The sequence below is a fragment of the Haemaphysalis longicornis genome, unplaced genomic scaffold, assembly GCF_048455015.1.
Source record: "Haemaphysalis longicornis isolate Haplotype H1 unplaced genomic scaffold, Haemaphysalis longicornis Haplotype H1 scaffold_3, whole genome shotgun sequence".
Classification (NCBI taxonomy): Eukaryota; Metazoa; Arthropoda; class Arachnida; order Ixodida; family Ixodidae; genus Haemaphysalis; species Haemaphysalis longicornis.
Window position 1 is genome coordinate 93,032,661 of NW_027526335.1, and position 26,554 is coordinate 93,059,214.

The following is a 26,554-nucleotide window of genomic DNA, read 5'->3' on the forward strand; positions in this document are numbered from 1 at the left end:
TCCCCTTTAAAATTATTTGAGACACAGTTTCTGGGTACTATAGCCATTAGTTAGGACTTCAAAAAGTCGCTAGACAATGCCTCTGTGACGAGGGATGACCTGCGAAGCTTTTAAGCACACGACATGGAACTGACTCAGAATTTAGGTTAAAGGTACGACGAAATTTTATTTCTCTTGAACTTTTACGGCGGTCATTCCTAAGAAATACTCCTACTCTGCTGGAATTTACAGTTTTATTCTTACCCTACTGCACTTAAAAATAGCGCCTGTTTATCACTAACCAACTCAAAATGTCCATCCAAGTGATGAGACGTATAAGCTCGAGGTCCAAGTCAGGTTTTGGTCTTGAAAATGGTGCCTGTTGCTAATTTATCCACTCAAGATGCATGTTCAAGTGATGAGATGTATGGCCGGTATTCAATGGCGAGGAATGCATGCAGGCAACCATGCGAGTGCGCCGCCATATCTGTGGCCAAGCGTCTGTTGCTAGGCGACGTTGTGCGCACGGCCCCCAGATCAGGCACCCCTCTTCTCCTCCATGCACCGTGTGAGTTCGCCCACGGCCGGGCTGTCCTCCAGCCCGGCCGTGGTTCGCCGTCACTCGTTACGTCGGGCTCCGCGAGATGGCGGTACTTGTCCATGTCCGTGGCGCATCGGCCATGTCTGTGGCCGTTTCCAGTGTTGCCAAGCGAAAAAATTGACCGCTAAACTTTTCAACGAATACCATCTATAAGCTTCAGGTCCAGGTAATGTTCTGAACGGCGCGCGACTTCGGTGGGGACCGCGTGCTAACACAACACACACCAGGACATTCGTTTTCCAGCACCTCACGCTTGAAGGAGACCCGGAGCCTCCGCAGTTAATGTATAGTCATCGTTCTCGAACATAGAAAATCCGCGGAAACCTAAACACCATCGTGGTAAATCTGGGGAGGGTAGACTGTAAGCGTCCGTGCCTGTATTCGAGACGGAGGTGTCAGGCAAAATGCGTGGCGCTGAATGCTTGCAGGGAGGTGAGGTACGACCTAACCACGTCCCAGTCCGAGTGGCCCAACTTCCGGCACCAGTCGTGGGCCATCAAGCGGTGGCCCCTCCTCAACAAGCGGCTGCAAGAAGCCGGCGTCCGCTGGCAAGATGTTCTCAACGCCACCGACGAACGCATGTTCATGGACGACCTGGTGTCCTTCAGGTCAGTGGGTCACTGCGGAGTGACTGCACGGACACGGTTTCATGCATCCGATATAGTAAGTAGGGCGGCCAACTGAGCTTGTAATGCGACATGAATAAAAGCCCAGCTAGATATTTTCAACCGCCAGAATGAATGAAGCGAAGCGATGTGACTTCTGAAGTAGAGAAGGGGGAAACTGCAGGTGTGGCAAAATGCCCATCGCGAGAAGCTCGATTGGATGCCCTTTCTGTGCATGTGAGGAGATTGATCCAAGGACAGCGACGTATGAAAGTGGGTGGCTAATGCGGTTACCCCCTCCCCCCATCCCCCCACAGCAAGCCCTTCTGAACTAGCACTAGAAAGGTAAGGCGCAGTCCACTCGATCCCCGTTTCTCTAGCCTGGCCCTAGCAGATTGACCCGTACCACACCCGAAATGACCCACTGGATTTTTAATCAAAGAATTTTTCAGGAGTCCTTCATCTTCTCTGTTTTTACTGCAAATGTACACCTGTTAGTTTATAAATAACAATGACTCTTCTGTGTTCCTTTCCCTCCTACAGAAGAATGTCTAATTAAACAATAAAGATATTTATATCACGTTAGTCAAGTTAAATGGAAATAAAGAAATATTGTTACAGAAATGACAACATTGGTTGTGTAAACAAAAGATTCTGCAGAACTTCAGAGAATTATTTACTAATGCGTAGCATTCTTATGCCGCCTGTCTTGAGGGTGAGTTTTTTTTCAGCCATTTTTTTTGTTTTTTTCTAAATCCTGCCCGACAAATTATCTCCAGTTACGGTATTATAACGACTACACGTTAAACTTTCGCGAAATCTTCATTATCGTGGAAATGCAGGGAGTTACCCGGTTCGCCATTTTCCGTAGTTATTTTATATTTTTCTTATTTTTTAGTTTTTCAAAATTTCGTTCGTCCAATTATCTTCATTTACGTTATCACAACGATTACACTGGGAACTTTCACTAAATCTGCATTATTGTGGAAATGCAGAACGTTACAGTTCACCGTTTTCCGTAATTATTTTATATTTTTCCTATTTTTTAGTTTTTCAAAATTTCGTTCAGCCAATTATCTCCAATTACGCTGTTATAACAATTACAGGTGGAACTTTCGCGAAATCCGCATTATTGTGGAAATGCGGGGCGTTACACGTTTCGCCATTTTCCATAGTTCTTTTTTTTATATTTCTCTTATTTTTCAGTTTTCAAACTTTCATGTGACCAGTTATCTCTATTTACGCCATTATAGGTGGAACTTCCGCGGTATCTTCATTTTTGTGAAAATGCAGGCCGTTACATGGTCGTGGCTGTGGAAGTACTCGGCAAAGAGTGCTACGCATTAAAATTCAAAGCCAGCTTGCACAACGGTGCAAGTCTGCTTTCGCTGCAGAGCTGTGTCCGTCTCACTAGGCCAAACTCGACGAGCGTCATATAAGTCACTGATAACCATTTGCCCTGTGTATATCTGTGGCGCTCGTCAGCAGAAGACCAAATCAAACGCAAAGTAAAGTATATAAGTGCTTTTTTTGTACAGTGCCCTCTTCAGTCTTCGTATACTTCATCGTTCGCCTCCGCAAAGTCTTCGTCGAGTGCTCCCTAGCCGTTGAAGACCTGCACTATCTTCTTGTTCTTCTGGGCGATTGCCCACTTCAGGCGCGAACGCACGTCAACTGGCGAAGAGAAGAGCACGCGAGAGATCACGCCACGAATGCTGCTGGGCAGAGTGTTCTCGAAGGTGGAGTTTGGCGATGTCGGGCGCTCCTCACAAGACGCACGCTCCCGTGTGCTCGGTATTTTCTTCGTATTTTTATATAGCGCGCATCGCATTGGTTTCAGGTACAGGGGTTTCGCGGTGGCGGCGGCGGCGTCCGCGTAACCAATCAAGCGAACGAGTCCCCCCAGGCAAAAATAAAACGGAGGAGCAGCGTATGGGGAGGGGGAGGGCAGCACGCGCTGCTAAGGCCTCATCTCCCAGCGCGTCGCCACGGCTCAGTATGTCTCACTGCCTCCCCCTCACACTCTTGCCATGCGTCGCCGCTGAGGAGCGCCCTCCCCCTCACACTTTCGTGGCGCTTTCCCTTTTCGCCTCCACCAGACACCAGCACACGGGCGCTTTCGCTTTTCGCCTCCATCAGAAAAGCGGCCGCCGCGGCCGGGCATCGAAGCCGCGTTTTTGGGTTCGGCAGCACTACGCCTTAGCCACTGAGCCACCGCGGCGGGTCAACCAAGAGCTTAAAGAGTTCTGCTGTTAAAATGTGACGAAATTTTCGTGGTTACGGATAAATGTACTGGTGACAGGGGCGGTACTGCATTTTCTCTTACTGTCTACACGGCATCACTTCTTGCTGTCTACACGGCATCACTGTTCCCCTGGGAACAATCACAGATGCAATTACAAGAACACTTTGCAGCACCAAGCTCATTGCAATAGCAACCAGCTCTGTAACGAAAGGAACCATCCCCACCTTGCAACAACATGGCCATCGTCAAGGAAACAGCATCTGTTGACATGGCCACCGTCATGCGTCTTGTTGCTTCTTGTGAATTGCAATGCAAGATCCCGTGGGAGCCTTTCCTATACAGGTCGACACTCTATGCATAGAATTTATACCGCACATCTGATTCCGCTTACTTCAGGATATGGCGAAAATCCGCGCATAGTTGAGTCAGCTTGCAGTTCTGCAACTACGCTCTAAGAAAAAGGGTGTTATAGTTTCTACCTATCATATATTGCTGCCTAAGAGGTAGAAAGTCTCCTTTTAAGAGGGAGGAGCGCGTTTCTCCAACACCACTGGTTTCTTCCCCTCGGAGTGGAGGTCTATTTCCCCCTTTCGTCAGCTAATGGAGAAACGTTCCTCCCCTGGTGGCGCGGCCCGAGCAAGGCTTCTTATGCGAGAAAGGCCTAGCGAGCCGATCGGTTTGAGGATCGAGCAAGTACAAATAGGTAGGTTAGTGTGGTTGTGTGTGCTTAAAATACGCTAAAATGACAAATACATCATCTACCGAGCACCAGAAGTTGCGCATTCCGTTCGTCTCGGGAGGCGGAGCTCCGCCTTCGCTTTCAGCGCGAACGCGCCGCCGTTCACTGAGCAGAAATCAGAACGATTGCATTCAGAGTGCGGCCTTTATTTCCCACAGGCTTGTAACCCAGCCGTTTCCAGACACGTGAAGTCACAAACATCCAATGCGGCCGTTTGAGAACAACTATAGTTGTTGTTAGTCCCCTCCCCTTGATAGGACCCATGCATCGACACGCAGATCGTTTGCATTCATGCATCTCACCACAAAGGCGGCGCAGGCGGCGCGAAAAACGGTTTCCGTAAGGCGCATCCGTCGGAGCGAGGACGCCACTACACAAAAGATTGCACAGATGACACTGCTCGCTACCTAGCGAGCTCGAAGTAAATCAATCATCGTAAATGTTTAAAAAGTACTTATAGATGACGCTAAAAAAAGGGGGGAGGGACAGCTACTAAGCATCACTATCAAGGGGCGCTTACATCGAGGCGGTTCCTCTATGACTAACGTAGGCAACACTACAGAGGCCGTACAAGAGACAGCGCAACACAGCAACATACTAAACTTCATTGAAGGTGTTGCCAGCGCACACACCACGCAATAGGCAACAGTGCAAGCATAATACAGTCAAAACTCGATCTAACAAAACCCGATCTAATGAACGAGCTCGAAAACGGAATATATCCAGCGATATTCCCGATTTAACGAAGTATTTCGAGTTCCGCAAGCCCTCAACACGAGCAAAAAAAGTAATCCCGCCCAGTTTCCGGGTGCAGCTTCGACGGCTTAACGAAGTCGCAGCAGATATGAGCTTGAGCTTCCATGACTATCTAAGCGCAGATGCAGACGCAGACGCCGACACCACAGAGGTTTCGAATGATCACAAACGCGTAAAGTTAGTTTCCAGCACAGAAAAGATGTCAGACGATGTTGACGATCCAGAAACTGCTGCAGCTCCTGTGCCCGCTCCAGGCCAGGTGATGGACGCTATCGACTTGCTCAGGCGCTTTGCTGCAGCTCACGCAGGAACCGAGGACGCGTTGAACGCGCTTGAGTGCTGCGAAAAGTCTGTCCGCCCACTGCTCACGAAGCGCACGCAGGCGAAAGCTTTTTTGCCAGGAAATAAATCCTTTTCCCCGAGAACCCCTAGCGTATTATTTTAATTATTTCCACAATGGACTTTCTGCGCATTGCTATATTTCCGGCAGGCGAGTGCCGCGGCCGCCGCCGCAATACGATGTCATGGCGGCTGCTGGAATGCGCCTCCTTTTAGACATCGAATTTATGAAATCAGCTGCGCGTAGAATGACATTCCCGCTTTTACGGAGTTCTCGATATAACGAAATAATTTGCGGTTCCGGATGACTTCGTTACATCGGGCTCTGACTGTACACGTATACATTACACAACACGCAGTACACTTTTCACATGTCTATAACATTCGCGGGGTCACAAAGCACAACTAAACTCAAAATGGCTACAAAGTATTTACTACACTTATCCCAGAGCATGCAAGTGGGAACAATGAGCTCGTTGTTTGTTTAGATAACCCACAGCAATGCGTGAGTCTCAGCTGTGTTTTGTTATTCCGTCAAATGTAACCAGTGCAATTGCAGCTTCTTGTTTGTTTCAAGTTTTGTAAGAAGCAGTAGAATAGCTCGAAGAACAAAAAAAAAATCACGCCATATCCACGGAATGAATGATGATAAGTGGGGCGAATCTCGAGAGGGGGAGATCATCGGTAACCGTAACTATCCCGTGAAAGTTCGCCCATTACATCATTAAGAAAGACGTAAGACTGTGTGCGTACATTGTACAAATCAACTTTTATTTTCGGAGTCAATGCTCCCAGGCCCAGACCTGGTGAAAGACCCCGCGCCATCGAGGACTACCCCGCACCGCCACCACAATTTGTCACGTAGGATGGGACACAACGGTAAAGAAAGAACTTTTATTTAGGGCGAACTTGTGCCCGAACAAGACGAGAGGAAACGAGCAAAGGTCCTTGCGTCTCGTTCGATCTCCGAGAACGACTGCCTGCGTTCGTGGCGTGATCTCTTGCGTGATCTCCCCCTCGCAGTGCACGTGCGCTCGCGCCTCCGTTGGCGAACACAGACAAGCTCGCGCTCCCGGTGCCGAGTTTGCGCTGCCGGTTGCAGCCGGTACTTGCGCGTGCAACGCGGCCCACTTTGCGACATCTCCGAAAGCATGCGGCGGTCACGTACCACGAGACACAAGGGATGGACAGACCCATGACTTAAGGAGCTTCGCCCCTAAAACGTGTACCGAAACAGTACAGCGCATATGTTTCAGTAATTACGCTCATTGCCTTGCCTTCGCTATTTTGGCGAAGAGCGCACCGCTGGTCTGGCAACCATTCAGAGACGCCAGCCAAAATGCTACTTAATAAGAGCCTTATGACCTGCCCTTCAGGAGAGGAATTAACCAACCTCTTGGGCGGGTGAGGAGCATCGCTAGGCGGATGTGACGTCACGTTTGCTCGCAGCGTTCCCGCGCGGTATGTTTACATTTTTCCGAGTGCTGCCTACACGGCGTACGTGCCGTAGCGATTCAAGTAGTCGCGTTCGACTTATGCGGTCAACGCAAGAATTCATAAACTGGCGATGGTTGTCGCCCTGTCAGTCGTCGTTCAACAGCTCCAGCGTCTTCTGGCACAACAGCTTTGCAGTTATCTGTTACCATCGGCCGGTTACCAGTTACCATCGGCCGACCAGGTGAGTGTTTTTTGGCGGGTTTGCAATCAGTTCGCATATCTCCTACTGCAAAGCGTGCTTTCTGCTTGCGGCAGTTATATTAGCGACGTTTACGAAATTGTTAACGGCGCGTTCTCACCGTCTTGCATTATTGTTGCTGTTTATGCTGCTCTGTTCGCGTCTGTCGGCGATCGCAAGCTGTTGGCGGGTTGTTGCACGGCGCGGGAACCCGTCTCGCCCGTGGCGCTTCTTTGTCTCTTCTTCAATGTGGCGTCATTAACATCGCTTGTTATCCTTGGGCTAACCTATCTTAATGTTGTAACGAAAATGAACTTGCTGTGCGAACTGAGCGTGACAGAACGCTGTTGGCAAGGTTTTCGTGTGCGCGTGTGGTTCGTGAGGGCGTTGTAACACGCTGCTTTGGCCTCTTGCACCTCTTTCCTGCATCTAGTACTCTTGCTTGCCAGGAGTGCCTGCCAAGGGATGGTTACTTCGTTATGTGTTTTCATATTTAATAGTGAACCACTCAGCGTTCTATAACTGATGCAAATGCAGGCGGAACGACCCCGATAACAACGCAGGGCAGGGGCAGTGCTTGTGTGGTCTTCTCTGTCGTTTGCCCTTCTTTTCAGTCGTCGTAGATTATTTACTGTTGCGTGAACGTTGTTTGATTCTTCACGTTTCATTTTTCTCTTGCAGCATCTCCTGACTGCAGTCGCGGTGCCCCTAGCCTGCGTGCAGCACTCATCCTGCCATTCTAGTGGGAACTGATGTTCGCAGGCCACTTGTCACGACCTAACGGGTTCCCGCCCTTGCCTGGCTTATAATTGATGGTATACTTCAGATACACTGCTGCGTTCTCTCTCTGCATACATTTAAAGCGAGTGTTTACACTAACACAGCAGTGGATAACCATGAAGACAGCAGCGTGTGTACTGGAAATGCCAGTGAAAACAAAACCAAACGATCTACAGATCTATGCCAGCTTGACCATTACAAATCTTTCAGCGAGTGTCAAAGCAATGGACAGCTGGGGATATCTCGTGCGCTAAATTGTGTTCTTCTTTCTGTTTGTTTTCTATTTGCTGGTATAAATTTACGAATTGATAGTATGAGTAAAGTAGACAGAATGTTTTCTATTTGCTGGTATAAATTTACGAATTGATAGTATGAGTAAAGTAGACAGAACAAAGTGATTGCGTTGCTCTTAGAAATGCCTTACACGAAATAAAACTGCTTCCTGCGAGTTCGCACTGCTCAGTGCGGGGAAAAAAGGTTCCGTATAACAAATAATTTGGTGCACCCAAACCCATCTGTGATGAACATATGTCATGCATGGATTATTTAAGGGCATGTTATTAGCTTTGGCAAAACAAGAAAGTGACCTCTTTCTTGTGCAGAAAACTAGTTTAGTTGTAATTTTGGCTCTTATCTGTCCAGTGTCAACAGGAATAGTAGCCTTGATGTGCGACTTTGCGGACACTTTCCTGTCACCTTCCTTCAATGTAACCACAGTGGTGGTGAAGACTCCTGGGCAGTCGAAATCGCATGATGACAGGCAGTTATATTCTACCACGAGAAGCACCCTCCACAAGCCATGAGGCCTTGCTCTGTTTTCAGCTGGGGCTCCTTTCGTTGCCAAGTGCCTTGGTCTTTTGGGGTAAAGCTCCCAAAACAGGGTGGTCTTGTCCCTGTTGGAATTATCATGTTGATCATACTTTTCACCCACAGCTTTCCAGTTCATTTCACTTTTCTAACCCAATTCTAATGTTATTAGTGTAGGGAAATCTGGTGTCCAGCAGCTTGCGTTTCAAAGGGAATAGATGTAGCAACTACATCAAGCACTAGCTGATTCTGATGCTTAGTGGACTTTGCTGTGAGCCGTCCAAAGCACCACAAGGGGAAGCAGTGCTGGTCTTATGTAGTGTACTACTTTGGAGCTGCAAAATTACAATGCACCTTTTTTACCTCAATTTTTTATGCTGCAGTGGAAATCATGCGAATACATGTTTGTAAATGTCCATTCCACCAACAAATTCACGGCATGCCTTGACAGTAGGCGCAGTTTTATGCATCTAGATAATCACCTGTACCCATTTATCACAGGCCTGCAATTTGCACATGGTCGGATTTAAGCACCCTAAATGTGGCAAGTGTAACCGACCGTAACACACAATCTTGAAAACTCTACCTTATCATCGCGAAGGCAATAAGTGGCCCATTGACTAAGAAGCCACTATCCGCTGTCTGTACTAGCACAACAGCTCCTAAACCGGCCGGCAGTGCAAAGAGAGCAAAGAGTGGATTGAGTTCAAAACTTTGGGAAGAGTTCAAACCACATGGGAATCAAACCCAGGACATCCCTAGTGCAAGTCCAGCACCACATCCTTGACACCACTATAGCTCAGTGGGTCTAGCTGACTAAAGGTGGACCCAGGGAGCGCATTATGACCTTAAACTGAAAAAAAGTCCACAGGTACAAGCAACCCGACATACAATGAGTTTTAAATTTCTTGGCAATTCATTAGGCCAGCACATAGCCGTAACATCCCCACTCAGGTGAATTGGCCAGTCACGATGATAGCTGCTGTCAGAAGCTCATGGCTGTTTCACCAATTCCCGTTTGTCTTAAAACAATGCTGCTTAAATTACACACTGGCCAACTGCACCTCATCGAGTATATTTTACGCTCCTAGCATTCTGCAGTAGCCTTGTTTAGTGTTAAAGAACTACGTATTTGATCACATGTGAAGACTGCGATTTCTGTTAGAGCATTTTGTGCTTTCAACCTGAATTGGTTGACGCTCGTCAATTCAACACTGGCTGCAAACTTTTATTGTGGTGTAATAAACATAAAACCTGGATAGAGTAAAAAACCTGAAGAGTAAATTATGCTAGGCTTATACATTGCACAGCGTAGCTGTAAACATCAAAATTCAACTTTTTAGGTTTCACGAGGAAAAGCTCAGCATAACTTGGGCCAGCTATGAAGGGTAACTGCAGTGTAGGGCTATAGGTTAAGTCAGGCCACCTATAAATCTTTGACATGCTTCGAAATCTTGGCACACAGGCATTTTTTTTGTTCTACCTAAACCAATAATTTGGACTTAGGCGAAATGTTTTGTACGGGTTAAACTGCACAATGCAATTGCAAATAAGAATTGAACAAACGTCTGTTGTGTCTATTCGAGAATCCAGTGCTTGCCTAATATCGAAAATTGCATCCAGCAATCGATTCAAGAAATGTACTTGTATGTCCAAGAGACAAGCTCAAATAAAAAGTTACCCTACTTCAACTGCATTCCTTGCATATTTATTTATTTGAAAATATTTAGCACAAAAACAACAGAATGGTACCAACAGGCAGTGCTGTCACTTTTCGTGCTCTCTCTCTCGTGCTGTGTTGTTTTTCCAGTTTATTAATTTTAAAAATATGCCGCATTTGCCATTTTAGTTGGTTTTATTTGTTTTGATGTTATGCTGTGTTGCCAACGAAACTTTGTAAATGTCTTCCTAAGAAAAAAATAAGAATACCTAGCATTTGTAAGTGTATGCTTCTTGATGGATAGCAACTCTCACTATATGAAAGTGAAGCCAAGAAAACACCAAAGTCATCACAAACACTGAAGAATGTTTATTGACATGGCATCACATCAATTGCTGGACAAGCAACAAGGCACCATAATGCTGCTCACACAAGAGTGCGAAGTATGCGCCGTGGCTAAAACCACTTGATAAAAATACAAGCAGGCGCTTATCTGCCCCAAGGTGACCCTGAATGAAAATGTGACATGCGCAACACTACTGGAAATCAACAAAAGTTATTGGGTCAGGCATAAGTGAAAAGTGCGGGCAAAAGTCGAGGGCACTTTCATGTGTTGGATGACGAGACTGCTGGCACAAGACAGGAAGGATCGAAGGGTGCTAACTCAGTATTGTATGGTTACAAATACGTGCAGATTGCTACTCACTGGACCAAAAGTGCTTGAAGACCCTGATTTTAAAGCAAAACTTTCTATGTCTCACCAGTGGAATATGCCATGCCAAAAAGGCATTACAGAAAAGCCAACTTTCTCTGACAATGATAATGATCGTGGGTAAAGAAGTGCAGAAAAAAAACGCTTCCTGCAGTCAGAAACAAATCAGGACCCTCGCGGTGTGAAACCAACATCTATTCCGTGACACCATTGCAACATGGTCGAAGTAGTTTGAATCTGGATAGCGGTGCATCGAGATGCAAAATTAGACAAAAATGGTGCACCTCACATTCTAATGACGACGACAGTTTGAACGCGAAGCTTTCGTCGAGCAAAATCAAGCGGCGAAGTTTCAAAGCCACTGCAATCAAAAGTCCAAACAGCATGCAAGTAAGTGATAGCTGAAACAGGCAACGTCCAAGCTCAGATGACAATCTAGCAAGAAATCCCTCGCGAGAAAACTGAGTTAAACTGAAAGACAATTTCTCCTAGACACCCTTCCCACTAACTTAAAACCAAATTCCTTAAATGATCTCTTGCGTCCCTCCTACCACCTAATTTAGCGGAGGCAGTGTGGGACACACTCCTGCATTTCATATACCGACCCACTATTTTTCCCTTGCTATTTCCCACCCATACCCGTCGTGAACTTTAACTAATCGCTACTTCTAAGGGGGTCTGATGCACTAGCAAGAGGCCCCCGGGTGTTTTTTTTTAACAGTTCAAGAAACGTTAAAAAAAAAAGACATTATTGTCGTCAGACAAAAGCGTGCACGTTTTTTTTCCTTGCAATTAATTACAGCAACTAATGAACACATGACAGAACAAGTAACAGAGAGCAATGATGAAACTGACAACCACAGATTTGCACATAACTGTGGAGAGGAACTCTCTGGATAGGAGACTGAGCAATAGAAGAGCACAGTAGCTGCGGCTGAACCTTCCCACGCAGCTGAACAGAGACGAAGAATACGGCAAATGGACAAAATTAAGGGTTGGGAGTCTTAGTAGCCACTGTACTTTCTTATCAACCAGGCGTGTGGCTGGATGGTATAGATGAACAGCAACGTGGGAGCTAGAGGACTGCTTGCTGACGACACTACTACCACCCAGTAGTCTGTACTCCACAGTACACAGTAGGAGGAAACAAACTGGAAGTGGGACTGCGAATTGCCATGATGTTACAAATGAAAAAAGTGCTGCGTGGCTGTCACAAGTCAAGGTCAATCACCCTTAAGGGGAAGTGCCAAAACCCCTTAGAGAGAGGATGAAGACATGACATTTGAATCTAGTGGCTAAAAATGAACCATTCATGTAGCACCCCACCGTAAAAGGGGATTGATCTTCACTCATTTCCTGAAATAAAGTTTAAAAGCAGTTCATCCAGGGCAGTTGCCACCAGCACCCTAGAGTAGTATGGTGGAAACACACCACAATCTTTGCTTTTGGGAGGTCTTTTACCGGGCTGTCTACCAAAAAACTCAAATTCTTTTTTTCTAAGTGGGCACCTGGTCTTAAAAAAAAAAAAAACATGGTTTTTACAGTTAGGACGATAAAAATTGGGTGATGCATGTGGTTTTTCATTGAAATTGTAGATATGAAGTTTGTTTCTGTGTAAAACAACTACATTAAACTTTATTTGGCTTTTATGTTTGATTTTTTGACAGCCTTTGTAAAAAAACTGCTTGAGGGATGCAGCTGAACAAGGTACCGGTGAACTGTGCACAAATCAAGGACTGACTGCCATAAGACTAACATTATCATTCTATCTGGTCTGTAGCAGAAGTGACAGCTGTTTGAAGTTTGGGCCTGGACGGCAACACCAGTTTTCCTGGTTCCCATTTTCTAGGCCCGAACTTCACATGGCTGTAACTTCTGCTACAGACCAGATAGAATGATAATGCTAGTATTATTGCACTCCTTGACTTGTGCACAGTTAACTGGTACTTTATTCAGCTGCGCCCCTCCAGCAGTTTTTTTATAAAGGCTGTCGTAAAATCAAACATAAAAATCCAAATAAATGTGAATAGAGTCGTATTACACAGAAACAAATTTCATATCTACAGTTTCAATGAAAAACCACATGCATCCCCCGATTCTTATCATCATAACTGTAAAAATAAAGTTTTTGATCAAAAACTGGTGTTCCTTTCTAACTTGAAGCTTTCTGGCCAGCTCCGGCCTCGAAGGTCAGCTGCGCCTGATCAAAAGGACTGTCAACGCGGCTTGAGCTCAAGGCATCCTGGAATGAGGACACCTCTCTGAAGCATTTTGCGTATTTAATTAAAGTTTATTCTCGCTCTCTCTCTTGCGACTTGAGTCAAAGTCCAAAATCTAAACTGCTTCGACCGTATCAGAAGGGCGCAGTCTGACAGACAATGGTTTCATAATGCAAGGGACACTGGTTCCATTATGACCATGGAAAGCGTTTTTTCTTGAGGTGCATGTGCTTTTGCTTATCATCCTCATCACTTTGTGAAACTCACTGTGTAAAGTTAGCTTTCCTGCAGTGCATTATGTAGCCACATTGAATGCAATCAGTGAGGTCCTGAAAGCTTCACTTTAACAACAGGAGTTACGTGCTCGTCAAGACCCTCGTCTCACAGCAAATTTCTCTTCACCAGCAGGCACAGGCTAGAGCCCAGTCAGCAGGTGCTGCAAAGACATGATGAGAGTATTTAAGCACGAACCTCAAGATGGAAAGGAGGCGGAGCAAAGAGCAAGAAAAATGCATCAGGAGGAGACTGCAAGCTCTGGGATGAGCAAGCTAGGTGTGGTGCTGTCAGGACACTGATGTCGCAACCCAAGCCTGGGAACAAGCAGAGCCAATAGCGCAGTTGTTCCAGCCTCCTCTGAAACAGTGATTCAGCTGATACGCCAATGACACGCCAACAGTGACACGCCAATTTATAGTTATATTCTATATTTATATTAAATGAAGCCAGTGCACGTGATGCCATCTCCCGAGTTGTGCCATGCTTGCACCGCTCACCCCCTTGCTGGTAGCCATGTGCTCGTACCGTGGTCAACCTCAAGTCTTCACCCCTTTCCTTTGAAATCCTTCGTGTGCACGCACAACTCACCACATGCTGTCGAAAAAGAAGAAATAAAAACGTGCATCACTAGAAAGCATAGCTGCTACCCCAACAACAAGTGGAGGGGGCACCCTTTTGTTTGTTTTGCCCGAGACGACTGTCCAGAATGGCGGATTACCAGCCCGCGCATGTGCAGATTGCTAATAGAAAAAGGTCCATTACCGCAATCTCATGGAGTCCGACGTATCACAGACGCTGCGGCACATACATGGCGGCGCACACACAGGGTCGCCCACTTGTGGGCCACACCAGTGAATACAACCTATGAAGTGCTATACCCACCACCGATATAGCATTATCTAGCTGCAGTCAGCAACACTTTTTTATATGTTTACACGTACTTTCAAGCGTTCGGAGGGTCAAAATGGCTGCTTGTCACTGCTTCTGACCGATCATCCATGGGTCGATCCCACCAATCTGGCTGCCACAAATCACAGTAATAACGCGGAAGTCTTCAATTGTGGGCCGGACTGACACACACGATTCGCGCCAGGGCTGTCAAACTGGCGTGGCAACTTTCTGATCGCGGCGTTAACACGCCACAGTGGTTCGAACACTTGCCCAGTATGAAGGTAGCTATTTCTGTCGTCGTTGGTTTGTCGCATAATGCATGCTTTACTGATGTTTAAGTGCAAGACCTGGCAAGCTTCTCTAGCTCGCCCAGAATTTCTCGATACGCAACTCTGAGCTGACGTGTGAGCACGTCTGTTTGTCGTGTGGTTCCTTGTTAATGAGCCAGACCATGCAACTGAACGGTGCGAATGCAGATTTGATGCTTTCAGCGCACTTCACTCCTTTCTTCGATCAACATGAGAGAAACTGTCAGTAATGCTCGTAGAAAGACGGGGCGAGTCAGAAATGCTGCTTGGACACTTCCTAGTACCATATAAATAGTGTACTTAATCTTACCGAGAGCCAAAGCATCATTTTAGGCTGTAGTGAAGCAGACCAGAAAACACCCCTGCCCTTTTTCTTGTCCTTTCTCTTTGAAGCACTCCTTTGTTTATGTATTGAAAACCAATTTGTGCAGCGGCACACTTCATTAGTTATTTGTGTATATGGCTAATTTTTTACATTTTAACATTTATATGTTCTCATTGTAGTATGATACTAATCTTGATCAGTGCATTTTTGAAGCAGAGGTGGTTTTCTTCAGGTGGCAGTTCCTTTTCTCTACAAAAAAGGGCTTGCTGTAAACAGGATCAAACAACAAAAAAGGAAATCTGTTTTAAGTAAGGAGGAAAAAGGTTCACGTCAATTTATAAGGCTGAGACAAAGATTATGGCAGTCACTACACGTGCTGCGGTTCCCGTAGGGCTAACAAGCGATTTGCAAAAAACTGGACAACACTTCCCATGGTGCGGAAACCGAAGATGTACTCCTGCAATTAAAACACGGAATTATCGCTGCCCCTTCAAAGGTAGATAATTGAGCCATTTTGGCACTTGATCTTTAGAAAGGTTTGATCGTGTATCACACCAGGCTATTTTGTGTAACGTTGCCACTTTCACTCCGTGTCGCCGCACATACAACTATATCTATAACTTCCTTTCGAACCACACGGCTGTTATTCAGCTCGGTGACCTACAATCCGACACTATCCATTTCCCAACCATTGGGACGCCTCAAGGTGCAGTATTATCCCCACTCCTATTTAACATTGCCCTAATCCACCTTCCCAGTAAGCTCGCCGCGATCCCTCGCTTACTCCACAGCATATACGCCGATAATATTACGCTGTGGACCACCAGAGGCAGCGACTTTCAAATCGAGGAGGTTCTCTAACAGGGAGCTGACTTAGTTACCGCCGCCGCGCAAGTTGGGCTTGGATGCTCACCTGAAAAATCTGAGCTTTTAATCCACCCCGCCAAATCAACCGGCAACCCGGCCCAGACACCCACCATTGAGGTCCGCATTGATGGTAGGGATGTTCGCCAAGTGGAAGTCCTGAAAATACTTGGGCTCTGCATACAGCGCAATTTCACAAACATTAAGTACCTAGCACAGCTGAATTCTCAGGTGAAACAGACGATCGCCCTCATCCGCGGGATTGCTGCCCGCAACAAGGGGCTCAAAGAAACGGAGCGTATCCGGCTGATACAGGCATTTGGGCTCTGCCTTCTCACTTACTCCCTCCCGTATCTCTTGCCCTCGCGTACCGAACTCTCTAAAGTCAACTGCCGCATTCGAAAGACCTAAAAAACGGCGCTACAAATCCCTCAGAGCACTACCACTGCCAGGCTCGAGAAACTCGGCATTTACAATACTGCGGAGGAACTCATTGAAGCCCACCTTATCGGTCAGCTAAATAGGCTCTCATCCACCCCCACCGGTCACACTCTCCTTGTTACTCTTAACCTTAAAGCCCCTATCCTCTGTGATGACAGGCCCCCGGTACCAGCCGACATTCATGGCTCCCTCACTATCCACCCTTTACCGCGCAATATCACCCTGTTTTCAACAAGCAGCCTAGGGAACTACGAGCACAAGCACTTACAGAGAAATACCCCATCCACCCCACTACGGTTTACGTGGACGCAGCTTGCTATCGATGGCAGGATGCATACGATGTCGCAGTAGTAATCAACCATCCCAACACTCCTCCTCTTAAATCCCTAACAGACCGCACCAACTGACCGCTGAGGCGGAAGAGGCGGCAATAGATGATCGGTAAAAAGTGCAAATGCTCATGGGTGCATTGTCAGCTCCCGCGGAGTTCTGTTACTTCCGGTTCGAGAGCTCTCCTGGCCTCCCATATGCCGACGGCTTTCACGCGCGCTTGTGCTTGTTGTTTATCTGTTTCCATTGAAAAAAAAAAAAAAAAAAAACGCTCATGCATCGCACATTCAATGTGTAACAACAATGAATTCTACTAGGGGCTTCTCTGAAAGGTTAGCACTCTGTGACAAATAAACAACACGCACACACGCGCGTGAAAGCCGCCGGCGTACGGGAGGCCAGGCGAGATCTCGAACCGAAAGTGGCTGGAGCAGACAACGTACCCATGAGCCTTTGCACTTTTTACCGGTCACCTATCGTGCTAGCCCTTACACATAGGCCGCCCCCTATCACTATCATCTCGGATTCGAAAACGGCCATTCGAAATTACGCCAGAGGCATGATCTCGCCCCTGGCACTCAAAATTCTCCTCAAAAATCCTCCTACCATACAAATAAAGCTGATCTGGAGACTCCGGCCCACATGGGCGTGGGGGGAAATGAGGCAGCACATAGGGCCGCTCGAGAGCATACCGTCCAAGCAGGCCCTAGCCTCGAACCCTTTCACGGAGCCCTATCAGCTTGGGACAGTCTCTTGACCTTCCAAGACATTACGGCACATTACCGCCTCTCACGCCGCCAGCTCCCCCCCGCACACCCGGATTTATCCAACAGGGAAGAACGGCTGCAAGAACTGGTGCAAACCCATATCCTCCCGTGTCGCTACCACCTGCACCGTATTTATCCTTCCGTCTACCCCTCCACCAACTGCACGGCCTGTGGAGCAGTGGAAACACTGGACCATCTTCTTTGGAACTGTCCCCACAACCCCTATCCCCTTTTAGCAGACGGTGGGCACTGGGCTGAGGCACTGGGCAGCTTCGACCTGTCTACCCAGCGGGTGGTGACGGCGAGGGCTGCTGCGGACACCGGTACGCCGGTCACCACGTCCCCTAAGGGGCCTTTAAAGGCTCAATAAAATGTTTGTCCTCCTCCTCCCATGGTGCGGTCACATGCGGTTTTGCACAGATGGCATCTGGCCCCATTTTGTCTGACTGGCAATGAAAACTGCCTGCTTCAAAATAACTAAGACATTTTTTAGCCACATTTATATTCAGGCAGAAAGTGCTGTGCAGCCATTGCATGTAATGTTGCCTAGTATGAAAAATTGTGCTCAATAGGTTTCTGAGGAAAGCTGGTTTCGAGAATTGCATTGTGCCATAGGACAAAACAAAATTAACTATAAATGAAAAACAACACAACAAAAGTCCTGAGTTTTGCCATGCATATTTTTGTGCTCCTTTTCTATCATGTTTACAACCAACATGACCATACTGTTAATTACATTGCACCTTTGGTCTCATAGGTCACCCAGAAAGGAAAACAACTGAAGTCGATTAAGTAGTGTAAGGAAAATTCACTTTATATTGTAAAACAACAACAGTATTAATGTATTCTTGAAAGCGTAAGAAACAACAGCCTCGCCTGGACCTTTTGCAAATGTAAAATAGTTTCTTCTTGTCTTCTTTTTATTTTATGGTGAAGGAATGGGGCTGCTTCTTTTCCTGCAGCTTGTTAAGTTGGCCAATTTTTATGTGATCAGGTATCTAAGCATTCAGGAGTAGACGTGTCCTGATCAGGTATATCTTGAGTCCAACTGAGTAAAGCGTATTCTGATTTTTATCATGCTAAGGGTCATATTCCGAATGCTCCCCATGAGCACAAACGAGTTGCAGTGAATGAATGAAGATAGCACGGAATTCTTTTATCAACACGTAAATGCCTAAGACTAGTTCACATACTTGAGCAAATCACAAGCACCGCATAAACTTAATGCGGTTGCCCAGCAGTTGGGCAACACGCCACTATTTAAACTAAATGCATATGCTACTCGATAGTTTCCCTTCAGCTTAGAGACTGCCTTTTCCATGTATTTTCTAGTTCATAAATATACCATAGAATGCTTGGCTGCAGCAGCTCTCATAAATTACAAAAGGACAAGAATAAGATGGGCATTGCTTCCACAGATGATCCCTTTGTATCATTCCTGACATGAAATAGCCAAGTGAATCTTTGGACCTTGGTAACAAACTGTTTCAAAGCACAGTGCAAACCGTGTTGAACAAACAGCATTGCGTCAGGTGCATAGCCTGCGACACTGTGCAGCTGAAAAAAATATCTATGTCTTTCTGCTTCATTTTCCTGTGTCTACATATGCAAAGTGCCTTTATTAACAATAAAAGCAGGGCGGTAGGAGGGGTGTAAACGTTTAAAGAGCTTACGGCAAAATAATGTGACACGCTTTTTTTAAACATTATGTATGAGCTGCCTCACGTAAGAGGCATTTCTTACAACATTCTTAGCCCTTTATGGCTTTCTCACACAGCTTAGATGTCGTGCGAAAAAGGCAACTTAGTCTAACAGCTCAAGGCGAGGTAGGTGCACCTTCTCCCGTTTGCACTCAAGAGTTTACATGAGAAGGCATTAAGTAATTGCATCATAATCGAGTAAACTGAGGTCACTTCGCACTATGAGGCACAGGGCAGTGTGGTAGACCTCTCAATCAAGGATCTTTAGCGTAAACCAAGACATTGTGTACAGAAGGTTGTTTTTTTTTGGCTTTATAAATTCAATGCAGCCCCGGCAGCCAAGAATCGAACCCAAGACATTGTACATCCCTGCAGCCATAGGAAACCATGTGAGATCTGAGCAATCTGGCACTTGAGAAATCTCATTACGATGAATAAAGCTACCGTGCGATATTACTTAGTGTTTACAAAAACCAAGGATAGACAGCATAGGGGCACTAGATACATCCTTGCTTACACAAAACTCAAAAGTAAAATTAAAAAATATATATATATATGACGCGGCCATCCGAGGCACGGTATATCTATGGTGTTGACTAACACCATGTACTGTGCCCTGGCCGACGACGTAATTTATGTTCCTGCCTCCACTGGAAGCTGGAAAGCACTGTAAACAGCCCTGCGGTCAGCCATAACCCATTACACGCCCAAGACTACAGTGCAAACTTTGTCGTGACGGAAACCACGTACGGTGCTGTTTGCACGAAGGTCACGCCAGCCCACCTCATAGATTGTGCTATATCGGTAGTGCATATAACAATTTCTGGTGGGACTTCACTAGGTGGTACATATAGCATCATCCATAAATTTTCAACAGTAAAAAAATGAAGGTAGTAATTAAGCAGTGCATGAGCTATCCCTGCCTCTTCATTGTTTCACTAGCTACTGAAAGACTTGTATTTGAAAATGTCAGGCTGGAATGGATGCATAGACCAGGTTGGTTTTTTGACATTGGCATAAATAACTAAACTTGATTTTTAGTACACACGCTGCTGTCTTCATGGCTATCAACTACCATGTTACTGTAAACCCTCGCTTGAAATGTACACGGAGTGAGAACGCACTGGTGGATCTAAAGTATACCATCAAATAGAAGCCAGGAAAAGTCGGGAACCCGTTTGGTTGTGACAAGTGGCCTGCACTAGAATGGCAGTTCCCACTAGAATGGCAGGATGAGTGCTGCAGGCAGGCTAGGGGCACCGTGATTGCAGTCAGGAGATGCTGCAAGAGAAATAAATGGAACATGAGGAATGAAGCACCGTTGAGGCAGCAGTAAATAAACAATCTAGGATGACTAAAAAAAGGGCAAACGAAAGCGAAGACCACACAAGCAGTGCTCTTGCCCGCCCTGCGTTATCCGGGTCGTTCCCGCTGAATTTCCATCGGTTATTGAACGCCGATTGATGAGATGAAAACACATAACGACGTAAGCATTCCTTGGCAGGCACTCCTGACAGCAAAAGTGCTGGATGCAGCAACGAGTGCAACAGGCTAAAGTAGCGTGTTACAACGCCCTCACGAACCACACGCACACACGAAAACCTTGCCAACAGGGACCTGTCACGCTCCTAACTTCACCAACAGATCGTACTGCAAGTTCATTTTCGTTACAATATTAAGATCGGTTAGCACAAGGCACGTTGTCTAGAAAAAGCGTCGAGGAAAACAAGTGATGTTAATGACGCCACATTAAAGAGACAATGAAACGTCATGGGCGAGACGGGTTTGCAATGCGAGCGAGTTTCCGCGCCGTGCAACAAACCGTCAACAGCTCGCGACCGCCGACAGACGCGAACGAGCAGCATAAACAGCGACAATAATGCAAGACGGGGAGAACGCGCCGTTAAGAATTTCGTAAACGTCGCTAATATAACTGCCGCGAGCAGAAAGCAAGCTTTGCAGTAGGAGATATGCGAACTGATTGCAAACCCGCCAAAAAACACTCACCTGGTCGGCCGATGGTGGACAGTTGAACGCCCACAGATAACTGCAAAGCTGTAGTGCCAGAAGACGCTGGAGCTGTTGAACGACGACTGACAGGGCGACAACCATCGCCAGTTTATGAATTCTTGCGTCGACCGCATAAGTCGAACGCGACTACTTGAATACTTGAATCGCTACGGCACGTACGCCGTGTAGGCAGCACTCGGAAAAATGTAAACATACCGCGCGGGAACGCTGCGAGAAAACGTGACGTCACATCCGCCTAGCGATGCTCCTCACCCGCCCAGAAGGTTGGTTAATTCCTCTCCTGAAGGGCAGGTAGCCTTATGTAGTTCGTAACTGATGCATCAGTATGCTGCGGTCCGTGGTCGTTGATAAATAAAGGGGCAGTTTAGTATCATCGCTGCCCTATTTTACCCTTGGGCGTGAGTGGCTAGCGTCCACAAATGCGGTGGTAACGTTGAACAGGGCGCAAGCGAGTCGCACACAGCAAGCATGCAGCGGCGCCCACAGAAGGCAGAAGGCGCGCCAAACACGGCTGGCGAGCCGTGCGTTTGCGTGGCGAGAACATGGTGATAAAAAAAAGGACAGTGAGAGGAAGCAGCACACTACAAGGGCGGTGTTGCACAGAGTCGCCGTGTATGCCCGATCGTACTGTGCAACCACTGTGCAACCAAGAACGGATTCGTTATCGGTGTCGGCTCCGTCGGCAGGTCGCAGACGACAGGGGATAATATTTCCTCCCCCGTTTCCGTGTTTGGTAGAGACCGTAAAAACTCTACGGTCTAAGGGAGAAACTCGCTGGGCGGGACGAGAGAACCCGCGATTTTCTCCCTTTTTCTATACCTTTTTTTCTTTGAATGTCGTACCACCGAAAATACAGCGCAACAGCCGCCCCCACAACTCCCTCAAAGCTGTTCTCCTTAATTAAAAGCCAACGCCTACAAACGGTGACGTTGGTTGATACAAAGTCCGTAGCCTGCAACACTTATCCAAACGCGACAGACACTTGATGGTTCTACCCGCGGCAGAAGGTACTCCTTGGGACTATGAAAGGATGGCACTGAACTCACCATTTATTTATTGACTGTGGTCTGGAAATGTCAGTAGGGGCAAGTCCTCTGAGCAGCTGCTAACCGTGAGAAACAGACAGTTAAGAGATAGGTGGCCATGGGAGCTGTGCAGGGGCGTAGGGAGATGGGGGGTGGGGGGTGGGGGGGTGCTTGTGGAGCTTCAGCCGTCGCCGCTGTCGTAACACACGGTGACCAAGGCCACCACGCTTTTAATCGCTTAAATATCATATGGAGGTGGTCACGGTGCAATCTCAGCCCCCTACCCCCCCAGCAAAATTTCTGGCTACGCCCCTGGAGCTGTGTGTTCCATTTAGAGATCACGGCCTGCAGATTTTCAAGACAAGCAATGAGGCGGCGGCATGCACAGCAACACATAGTGTTGTGGTTTTCAAACTCGGGTGGTTTTCAAACAGGGGTTCTTCCGCGTTTCGCCATTCAGACGAGTTGCTGACGATGCTCTGCTCTTGCGATTACTTGTTTACCTCCTTGAAAGCGAAGCCGGTAAAGGACATCAGCTTGTCCTTGTCTACAGTTGCACGCAGTGCAGGCTTATTGCCACGCTTTTTCCCAGCAGTTACACAAGATTATTAAATGAAAAACCCCGTAAAGAACAAAGAGAAGTACCAGACGTTTTCGTGGTTAACCTCCTTGCCTTTCTACTGTTCTTTTTTTATTCCTTTGTTCACCTTGGATTAAGTAACTGCTCCTGTCGATGAGGAGGCTCAAAAAACGTATCCATGTAGTCACACATTCTTTAAGGTCAGCAAGCTTAATCTTCTGGATGTCGCCAAAAATGGGAAACTTGTATGATCCCGACGGGAAATTCGTCTCTTCTGGACAACGGACGCATTATAGCTGTTAAAGGTGATGTGTATGGCAAGAATGCAAGTGCCCGAACCTTATGAAATGCCGCCAATGTTACAAAGTTTTCTTCGGCGCGAAGTAAATACCTCAATGTCAGTCAACATCACTCTGGGCGGCCACAACGCAGTGGTGTAGTAGAGTTTGCATATATTTGCTCTGAAAGCATTTAATGTGCTACCAACGTCATGTACCATACGCTATGTGCTACGTCATGGGCTACGTCATGTGCTACCAGCATTACGTATCCGTACTACCAGTGCCGCAAAATGTTGCACGCAGTGTCCCGAAACTATACACTCACAAGTGTGGCGACTGTGTAAACATTTTCTCTTTCAATTTCTTCTGCGCAGGAGCAATCATTTAAGAGTGCACGTCTACATACAGGAGATGAACTATCTTTCCGTTCGTGACCTTCCAGCGTATCCTGTAAGTACTGCACTATTGAGTACTAGGATACTAAGCACTTGCAGCAGTTGGCAACACAGCGGCATTCACGTAACAGTAACGAGGACGGGAGCACTGAAGCATAGTAACGGTAATGCTCAGCATTGATACTAACCGCGCTGCGAAAACGTTCTAGGAAGTGAATCTAAGAATCACGGTGAAGTGCGCAATGTGCCTGGATGTTCCGGCAATTCCTTCCCCCTGCCACCATCTTTGAAATGAGGAGCACTTTATGGGGCCGGCTTGTCGTCGTGGCTCGTCCGGGGTCACGGTATCTAGCCACGGGAGTCATTGTGCGTTACGCACCCAAACAGAGGCTTCGAAAAGATATCCTTTTCCCTTTGTCGGGATCGAACATGGGCCCCTGGCCTTGAGAAGCCGATGCCAATCACACAAGCACATGTTACTCATTTGCAAAATCTTGGGGATGATCTTTGCACTGCGCCGTTGCCCCGGAGGCTGCCGTTGCTAGGCCGCAGATAAGTACACAATAATATAAAATAAGGGAAAAAATTATGAATTAACGCCTGAATTACCCCGAAAACGAAAACTCAATTTAGTGTCTCTTTGTAGGCGTTTTTAAGGGCTGCGGCGCCCTCTTTCGACTACTTTTGGTATCAACGCCAGGATGATACTGAAACTAGTCGAGAGAGTTCGCCGCAGTGCCTCTGGTGAATCACTGCTCCGCACTTGACATCTTTCACGTTGAGTAGAATTACTTCAATTTTGAGCACTAAGCGCGGGAAATCACCAAGAGTCACTTAGCATTCAAAACTGGAGGACCAGGTGCAAAATGTCTTTCCTTGTAATTCAATGACGGGTTAAGGAATACGATGTCTTCCACAGAGGTATGCGTGGCGGCTCTCCTTCGAAATTCTTTAAACAAAACTGACCGCTCCGTCGCATGCGCTCGGCATTTCATGAAAAAAAATGTCCGACGTCCTCCCCTGTTACATGAAACGTTGGAGACAGAGGTGTAGCTTATGCATCCCTTGAGTTTTTAAAGTTAGCGAGCATTGCCTTGCTGAGCGGCTCGAGTATATGTTGTGATTTTTTACATTTGTTGCACAGTAGTTTGAAGGGTGGTTTAGTTGCGCCGCACAGTTGTAGGCACGGGCATGGTTCGGATAGAGGAACGCGATAACGCAACCTCCTTAAAAATGTCCCAGAGCCTATAGATATGAAGGAGTGCAATTTTCAAGCATATTCTACAAACTGTGTACTGTCTACACACATATAAAGACTTTCGTTTGCACATAAAACGCGATATTTACCGCTGTTTGTGCCCAAACTACTTTATAACAACTTTGTCGTCAAAACAAATGGTCAAAAAGCAGAGGCCTGAAACGCTATACAAGTGCAGAGAGCTTGCGATCGACTGTAATTCTATAGACAAGGATGTCTCTGTAGATTCATTCCACGCTTAGGGAATTATTTCATTTGATTCAAAGAAAACTACATTGCAAACCAGTTCTGGGGGCGTGCGTTTAAGCAGAATTGACGAATCGCAGGCACTGATCTCACAAAGTGGTTGGAGCCTCCGCACAAGCTTACAAGAAACGCTGTGACGTTATTATAACAAATTGAAGCGACCCTCAGTCGTATAAGTAATAGGCGAGGATGCGCGTTAACTTCCGGAATTAAAAAAACTCCATCTCGCGCTGTTTTTGGTTGTCATTACCGGTTTCAAGAGTATCCCCCCCCCCCCTTCAAAAAAGTTTACCGCTTCTGATTACTAAGCCTATACTTGATTTAACGCAACATGAAAAGCTTTTTTTAACAGTTGCAACCTTCAAGATCGCGCCCGGTATTTTGGCTTCTGGATTAACAAAATTATTAGACCCGAAAACAGAGAGCCCTGTGCATTTAGACAAAAAATGAGGTCGTGATAACCCTTTCAGTCTCCACAAGTATCCAGGCAGTGTCCACAAACGCATGGATTATGAGTCATTCTAGTCTAAATTAGGCGAAAGAATTAAGTGTGGTTGGGTGGCAGGCCATGAAAAGCGGACGAAGGACAACAGGTGGACCATCCGTCCAACGGAATGGCTAATAATGGGAGGTAAACTACGTAGTGGAAGACAAACAATTCCATGAAAAGATGAACCAAGAAAATTCGGGGGCGAAGACGAGGCTTGACGAACCAGCGATAGAAACAGTTGGAAATCTTTGAGGGAGGTCTTCGTTCTGCAGTGGACACAAGCAGGACCATGATAATGATGATGATCGTACACAAACGCACGCTGACGCAGTTGCCGCAGCTGTTCGCCGACTTGGGCGGCTGCTTGGGCCTCTACATCGGCGTGTCGGCAATCACCATCTTCGAGTTCCTGGAACACCTGCTAACTATGGTGCGCCACATCGCCGGGAGGCACTGCGGTTGTGGCGAGAAAAAGCAGAGATCGTCGCCACGACGCAAGCAGGAGTGGGCGTACCCGTCCGACAAAGCCGCTGCCGGGCAACAGAAGAGCGGCAACGGCGGGCGCAAACCGTGGTCGTTCCTGATCCGCGACCGCGAGTACCCCGTGATCGGCTTTCCCCTGGCACGGTCGCCGCTCTTCCGCACCGAGTACTCGAGCCACAAGGACTACTCCGGCGCCCCGCCCACTGTCCCCAAGAAGAAGCAGTTCTACGTGGGGTACACACTTCCACAGCACGTGGACACCGACGGCGGTTTCTTCGGAAGGCGCTTCGAAACGTAAGCAACGCAAACTCCAGCCGCCGTCCTGTCATGGCGCAGCATGCGTGCGTGTACTGTGCAACGTGGTTAAGTAGCGCGGTAAAGACGGGACAATAAGTAGAGACCACACAGGACTAGCGCTAGTCCTGTGTGCTGTGTATACTGTGCACTGTGCTTTCGTGCGTACTGTTTAGCTATTGGCTGCAATGCCCTGACGTATTATAAAACTATGGCTGGAAAGATTGACGTATTATAAAACTATGGGTGGAAAGATTGCATCACATGTTACTGTTAGCAACTTTTGTCTGTTAGCTACTTGGAAGCTACTTCTGGTCGTCGTCGCCCTGGACGTGCCGGAAATTTTGAGGAGATTTCAGCGCCATGAATTTGGAAGTTGCAGCAGCAGCTTTTTCGCACAAGATCCGTTTAAAGCTGTTTACTGTAGCAATTGATCACAATTTGACTGTTTT

General features: G+C 46.9%; 1 protein-coding gene across 1 annotated transcript in view; it reads left to right on the plus strand.

The window, feature by feature from the left end:
- The window catches only part of LOC144174877 (acid-sensing ion channel 4-A-like), a 51,537-nt gene that overhangs the window by 21,352 nt on the left and 3,631 nt on the right, over positions 1 to 26,554 (plus strand). The window contains exons 7-9 of the mRNA XM_077703832.1: positions 1,009 to 1,188; positions 23,311 to 23,386; positions 25,657 to 26,102. Of these exons, the coding sequence (XP_077559958.1) occupies positions 1,009 to 1,188; positions 23,311 to 23,386; positions 25,657 to 26,102 (702 nt within the window). The remainder of the gene's footprint in view (positions 1 to 1,008; positions 1,189 to 23,310; positions 23,387 to 25,656; positions 26,103 to 26,554) is intronic.